The sequence below is a fragment of the Argiope bruennichi genome, chromosome 3 (assembly GCF_947563725.1).
Source record: "Argiope bruennichi chromosome 3, qqArgBrue1.1, whole genome shotgun sequence".
In the NCBI taxonomy this organism is placed as follows: domain Eukaryota; kingdom Metazoa; phylum Arthropoda; class Arachnida; order Araneae; family Araneidae; genus Argiope; species Argiope bruennichi.
Window position 1 is genome coordinate 56,766,376 of NC_079153.1, and position 7,997 is coordinate 56,774,372.

The window sequence follows — 7,997 nt, forward strand, 5'->3', positions numbered from 1 at the left end:
TCATTATAAAATGCTCAATCGTCCATAGCTAATTTATTTTTATAAAAAAATTATTTCATTTAAATTATGAGATTTTTTACATTTCATGAAAAAGAATGCATTTCTATTCATTCATAAGAATCTTTATTATTTTCATTAAATTTAGCCTTATTTGATTATTTGATTCTGGCAACCTTCATGTTTTCATAATTCTTATCCGATCTGACTGAAATTTGCCAATAGGCTTGTTTTGGTTTCATGCTATTTTAATTAAAAAGTGCTACTTGAGAAGTGCCATGTAAGTAATTTATTTTGAATCGGAATAATTTTTTGTAAATCAGTTTTCTTTAACCCATGTCTATAATTTGTGGAAATTTTTATAATATATTGAGACAAATATTATACAATTGCTAAGCCTAAAAATGCATGTTTACAGTTAACGCTTTACAAATTAATTATTCATTCATTTCGAAAGCATCATTGATATTTGTAAGTCAAAATTTTAAAAAATCTGCAACAAATAAGCTTATTTGCGGACAAATATGTGTGTATGGAATATAGTGGTTATATTTCCTTGCTGTCCTATTTTCTGTATAAGTGTTAAATACATATCGTGATATTTAGTTCTTCATTTTCGGAACGAGAATTTTTTTTTTAAAATTAATATTCATGAAAAATCTTCTTGCTTTAAAAATTTGAATCCTAACGTTAGCATAGTGTTTATGTTTGAACTTAAATTTGTTAGTAATTCTCAGTTTATATAAAGGTTTGCTTGATCATATCTTACATTTTGATCAAGGTGCATGGCGCAGATTTTTTCCCCAGTCTCTTCCAGATTTGTGTTAAACAATAAAACACTTGCCACTTAAGAAGACAGTTAAGTTACCATATTTAGCAATTTACAATTACAATTGATTTTATTTATATTTGAAACTAAAGATTGATAAGCCGGACATATTGGATTGGTTATAATACTCGGCATTTAATAAATCTTAATTACTCATATGTTTTATTATCAATTATATATTACAATATATCTTTATATTTTACAATGATGTATAATTTTAATTTTCAAATATAATGATATAATATAAATTTCCAATGTTGTATTTTTTGATTAAGACATTCTGCTTAAGAATTCAAATCCATCTTGGGTTTCCTTATTTATTACAAATTTCAGGATTCCTTTCCCTCTGCAAACTTTCAAGAACTAATATTTTAATCTGAATGTTTTTAAGTAGCAAATTGTGATAAAGGGAAATATTAAATAGTTAATTGCAGATCACTATTTTAAAAAGTTTGTTTTAATATGTTATTAAAAATGCACAATGGGAATTTAAAAGTAATTTTTTACAAAATAATATGAAGTTGATGCACACAATTTAAGTTGAGAAAATATTTAATTATAATATATTATTTAAATTATTAAGAACAACATTTTTAAAATTATGAAACAAATCTAGCAAATGCTAATTATAAGGATAATGATGTTTATTATTAGTGTTAATGCATAGATTAATTTCCAAAATATTAATAATATTAGAATAATGTTCCAAAATCAAACAGTACTGAATTTTAATTTGTACTGGATAGACAATTGCCTTCTTTGCCTATGTAATAATCCATTTCTGTGTTTAAGATAAATTAATTTTTAATTGGAAAATGTTTTTCTGGTGGTACATGTATTATTTTTATGTTATAAAATTTTCAGTTTTAAAAATCATTATTTTGCTTGTACTTTATATTTTTCTATATTTTCAAAAATTATCCTTATTTATGTTGGGTACTTTTCCGTTAGCCGGATGCGAACGAAAAAATCATCAGATAATGTGAAATTCCACCAAATGTCTTTGTTATTTGCTTCGTTCAGCTACGGAAAAGTACCTTAAGTTGTTTTATTTTAAATATTTTTGATTATACTAAGAATTAAGTAATATATATAATGGGAAGTAAACCTAAATTTTATTGTTCTGATTATGTAAAATCACAAAATAAAGGTCTAATTATTATCTTTTACAGAATTTCAAAATGCATATATTTCTTCGATGTCAGGATTTGCACACCATTGATGTTGAAGATGGTACAGTTTCAGATTTAAAAGTAAGACTTGTTGGATTTTTTTTAAAGCAATGTTATTTCTCAAATGAATTTTGCATGCTTATTTGTACAGTATTTATTAGAAAGTTTTGTGAATCATTTTTAATAATGGCTTCTAAATACTAAATTTTTGTTATTCTAGGACTTCTTTTACATTTACATGTTATTGTGTAATACAAATTTGGATTCAGAAGCTATTAAAATAACCTAGATATTATTTAGCTTGAAATTTAGATTTATCTTTTTAAACTTTTACAAATTGAGCATTATTTTTATTCAAGTTTTTTTTGTTAAAAATTAGTTTTGATTCTAGTAATGAATATTCATGTTTATATATAACATGAATATAATAGAAATCAAATTTCAAGTATAGAAGAAAAGCAAAATTTGTTTGAAATACTTTTATGGTGGATGTCCATAAAAATCTTTGTATTCGTGTGATGTCATTTACATATCCAGCCTCAACATTTTTTTTTTTTTTTAATTATTTCTAAAACTTTACAGATTAGTAAATTAATCTTGTAATTTTTTTTAAGTCTGCAGCTTTGCCAAATTAATATGGAATTGATCATGTATATCTTCTAAATAAGTTACTTCATGTTAATTAATAAATTCTTAAATTACAATGATATTTATGTTGTTTTATTGTAAATCTTAATTCAGACTTTCAGAAAATTCTGTGATTTTTTTTAGTTAATAATTAAAACTTGAAATATTAGTAAATGATTTGTTATATATTTTTTATTTCATAGATGTGGTGAAGATGTTTAAATTTTATATTTAAAATATTTGAATTTAACTATTGTTGTTGTTATTGAATTCATCCATAATGAATTCTGTTTTCATGACCAAGTGGAGAGATTAAATTAAAATTAAAAGTTAATCTTTTTACTTCCATTTAATTAGTAAATACAATTATATACTTTTGTCATTTGTCAAGTCTCCATTTTTTCCCCCTTGAAATATTTAATATTGTATTTTATTAATTTGTAAATCACTATAACATTATATGAGAATTCAGAATTAATCTGTCAGAAGTGTGGCTTTGAGTTTAGTAACAGATAACAGGACAAATGATGTTTCATTATTAATCAGCTGATTTTTACATCATGATCTTTTGCAGTTTTTGTGTACATTAAATTAATTTTAAAATTTTAAGAAGTTCCATATTTTCTTCCAGTTTTATATGAGATTAACATTATTTCTTAGTTCTGCATACTTGAAATAATTGTTGCTGTCATGCTAATTCTTTATTACCTGGTTATTCCTTGTATTTTTGCAAAGAGCATCTTTTGAGTTTATATCTTTTTCGCAGGAATTCCTAGAGGAAAAAGAAGGTATTTCTGCTGAAGAACAGATCTTATATTATGGCGGAAATCAATTACAAGATAATGAAGATATTGCTGACTGCTTAGTAGATGGTGCAACTGTTGATGTAACTGTCAGACTATTAGGAGGTAATATAACACAATATATATTTTCATTTTATTTATTTATTGCAATAAACATAATCGTAGTTTAATCTTACATAGACTAAATAACTTATTTCCTTCCTCCAGGCAAAGTTCATGGTTCCTTAGCTCGAGCTGGTAAAGTGAAAGGACAAACTCCAAAGGTATTCTAAAAATGATTTTTTTACATGGCAAGATCTTTTGTAATGTGTGTCTGTTTCAATTTTTATTATCATTTAACTTAATTCTGTATTTTTGAATTCTGCATTTTCATTTCAACCAATGCTATATTTATTTACTGTTAAGTTTTATCTTTTAAATTCACTTTCAAAAAAAGCAAAATCTTGTTCAGTAACATGCTTAAAGTGTGTACAGGTAGTAAGTTATAGCAATTTTTCTTTTCAGTGTTTTTTAACCCTTTGTTATTGCATTAATGTACCAGTAATTTTTAAATTTTATTTTTGTGTTACTCAACAAGTAATTGCAGGAAAGAAGGGAAAAATTAAAATCATATAATTTTAGAAGATTTTTAATTTTAGTGTCATGTATTTTCTAGAAATTATGCTGTTTATATATGCACCTTGATTTATATGGTACTTTAAAAATTGTTGGTTGATATATAAAATATTAATGCAATGACATTTTTTTTTTTTTTTTTTTTTGGCCTTTCACGCTTATGGTAAATGTAATTTTATTGAGTAAAACTTGCATAAACTTTTTTAGCCTTACCGAATTAGCTGTATTATTAATATCTTTACTTATTTCTTATGACAAAAGAAAAAGGCAATACATTCAACATTGTTGAAATACAAAGTTTATCATTTAAACTTAGCTTTTGATGTTTATAGCATGATGCTAATAGAACTGGGAAATCAGGGGAAAGTCAGGAAATTATTAATCTGGAAAAGTTGGAAAGTTACGTAAAAATGTCGAAAAAAATCGAAGAAAATTGCTGGTGAGAGCATAAACATGGTCAACATTTCTCTATGTCCGAAACCTAATGCACCAGAATGATTATTCCAGTTGCAATCTAGGCAGCTTTCTTTCAGGGATATGACAACTTTTTGGAATTTCATTGTAGTTTAAAAGGTAAATGATGAATGTGGCTAACAATCTTAATAAAACTTTCAGAAAGGGTTGGTTGTTATTTTTCAAAGAACAGAGAAGGCTAATAATTTTGATTCAACATGCTCTTGCAGTGATGCTGTATCATTGTTAAAAATGATAATGCTTTCCCATGGCAGTAGAAATCTTGAAAGAGTGAAGATTGTCTAAAGAAAATTTGAATGGGCATTCTCATTGCAAGAAAAATTGTTTGATAGCATTCAAGAAATGGAATAAGTTATTTTGAAGTATCAAACAAATAATTTTGAAATTTTAATTGTGAGGGATTCACGAGCCAAATAGGAAGATTATAAATTGAAGAAATAAAAGGATAAAGCAGTTAATTGAAAATTTAGAAAGAAAAAGGGAAACAGAATGTCAGTTTAAGGAATTGAAAGCAAGAAAATCAATAAGTTAAATAAAATTCTTAAGGCAGCTCAGAAAGAAAGTTTAACAGTTGAGAAATAAATTACAATTTTGCATAAGTAACTTCTAAAACTTTTCATTCACTTGAAGTACAATTAGTTAACCAGATGTTTTTTTATTAGTATTTTAATAATTGACATTTCAATTTTGAAATAAATAATTATTTGTAATTTTTTTCATTTTAAGTATATTTATATCTGTAATTATTATTAAGAGTTAATATCTGTAAATTAGTATCTTATGTCTAACATTAATTGTAATAATAAACGACATTTGGGAAAACTTACTTTCATTCATAAAATAATGAGTTTTTGATTAGAATAATTTTTTGATTTGTTGAAGAAAAAAAGTAATATTTGTCAGTTTCTCTATATCTTTGCTGAAATATGCATTATTAGGGAAGTAAAATTATAATATTTTTATTTTTATGCTGAAAAATATTATTCTGGTACTTATGCCAAGAGCTTTAATTAGTTGTAGAATTGTTTTAAAATTAATTTTTTCAGAAGCCCATTCCGTTAAAAAAATTATACATTTTTTTAATATTAATAACTTGTAAAAGTGTTTTTAATAATGCATATAGTACAAATACAATGATTTTGAGAGGGTGAAAGCTAAAATGCTAATATTAATAGTTGTTAGTGAGGAAAAGGTCTGGTAAAAAATTTTCACATTTCCTGTAGCCACCCAGTATTAGAAGTATACACTTATATTTAAAAAAAAGTTTAATTGTATAAATTTTAATGAGAAATTATGTTTTTGCACTTACTAATATTTTTGAACAGCCAATGGTTATAATTTTTCTACAATTAAGTTCTATAAAAATATAGTTTTGAGAATTATATATTTACTAACAATTAGGAATCTCTTGATTTCTCAGTATTTTTATGGTGATTGAAATATAATATTTTATCATTTAGGTTGAAAAACAAGAAAAAAAGAAAAAGAAGACTGGACGAGCAAAGAGAAGGATGCAATATAACAGACGTTTTGTTAACGTTGTTGTCACATTTGGACGAAAGAAAGGACCTAATTCTAATTCTTAAATTTGTAAATTTTAATGTAAAATAAAAAAAAAAATTATGAATTCCAACATTGGGTTTTGTATTATTTCACCTAAACAGTGTTTTCTCATATGATACTCATAAAGACTTAAAAATTTTGTTGTCTTCTCTTGCAATAAGTTTTTATATTTTTTTAGAAGCTTTATTACATTTTTATGATTAGATGTTTATTATCTTAAAATTCAAATACCAATGATGAAAACAGTACCTGCAATATGTAATTTTTATAGGATTAATAATAATGCATAGTTTTTACTTTTAACTCTGTTTGTTATTATTTTAAAAAATTTAAAACACTGTTTACTTTTTTTTTTTTTGTATCTTTATAAAATGTTAAGGACTGCCAAAACATTAATTTTTAATGTGACTATTACCAAGATTATATCATGTTGAAAACATAAAATGTATTATGTAGAATGATTTTCTCTTTTTTTCCCCCACTTATGGTGTCAAGTTATAGACAATTAGCAAAAATGGTTTTTCTTATGCTTTCAGTGGGCAATGAAGCTTAACTAAGACCCAATTCTCATTACTGTTAAAATGTTAAACTTTGTTCTCTTTTATTTAAAAATGTTTTATATATATAATATATACTTTCTTTCTCACTTTCCTTCCCCTCCCCCCTCCTCTTTTGAATGTCAAGCTGATTGCATCATGTCTTACAAAATCGAAAATATGAGCTTACATATTAATATTCAAAGCTGTTTTAAACTGGATATAAAATTTTTGGTAATTAAATACGTATTTTACAATTTTTTTTTTTTTTCAGCTTTGGAGATTGTTTTATTTAATTATGAAATACTCATGATTCAACATTGTTAATATTTTAAGTTTAATTCGTTATTGCTAATATTTTCTTTCTTTGTGTGCTTTTTTTTAAATTTTATGAATACGGATATTTTGCTAAATACTTCCAATAGACGACATGAAATGGACTTATTGCTAAGTTTTCTTTTAACAATTTTTTTTTTTTTTCATCTTGAGTATGTTTAAAATTTTACTTAAATTCAACAAAATGCTCCATAATTTTAAAATAATATTGAACACAGGAAATTAATATGTTTGATATATTTTAGGTATACATTTTTCTTATATTTTGATTTTTAATATGAAACCAATTGTTTAAAAAAGAATAGAAAATTCATTCATGCTTTTTTCAAAAGAATTTATATTTCTAAAATATTTTTCTTTTTATGCAATAAAGAAAAAAAATTGATGTTAAGTTTGTCAGTTCTTCATTCTTTTTGTAAGTTAGGAGTTCACTTGCATTCTGCTAATGTACAAATGATTTTGTACTATTGTTAGTGGGCTAAAAATTAATCCAATTTTGCCATGATTGAATAATTTATCTTATTTTGAAAAGTGTTTTCATTTTGTTTGTGAATTTTTTTTGTTTGTAGAATTATTGTTCAATTTTGATTTGTGTTTTGATAAACAATATGCATAGGGTAGAGCCCACTGGAAGGAAATGAATCATTTCATTCTTAAGCACTCTGTCAACATGCAATGTATTGCATTTTTTGTGAGCAAATTTGATGAACAGTTCTAAAATATAACTGCTTTGCTAAAAGTTAATCTAGAGATGGTTCTTGTAGTATGAGTATGTTTAAAAGGACGATATATTTTGGAAAAACAGTGTTTATGTAATTTGAAATCGCATAAGCGAAATTTAGTTCAAAGAGTAGAATAGTTTTTTACATTCAGTTAAGAGCATATTGTGCAATAAATAAGAAAAGAAGGAACATTTTTCCGAAGATATTAGATAGATCCGAAAAAAAAGTCAGGGAAATTTGTTATAAATCCTGGAAATAAAAAGGAAAAATCAATCTGTAGCAATGATGGCCATCCTGAAACTAATAGCTGTATTTTTTTATTT

The 7,997-nt window shown here is 24.6% G+C and overlaps 1 protein-coding gene across 1 annotated transcript; it reads left to right on the top strand.

Annotated features, from left to right (window-relative positions):
• Positions 1-167: 167 nt before the first annotated feature.
• On the top strand, positions 168-6,150 carry LOC129963263 (FAU ubiquitin-like and ribosomal protein S30). Its single transcript, XM_056077507.1, has 5 exons — positions 168-277; positions 1,999-2,079; positions 3,392-3,533; positions 3,636-3,691; positions 5,978-6,150. The coding sequence occupies exons 2-5, from the start codon at positions 2,008-2,010 to the stop codon at positions 6,101-6,103; spliced, it is 396 nt and encodes a 131-aa protein (XP_055933482.1). The 5' UTR covers positions 168-277; positions 1,999-2,007; the 3' UTR covers positions 6,104-6,150.
• The last annotated feature ends 1,847 nt before the right edge of the window (positions 6,151-7,997 follow it).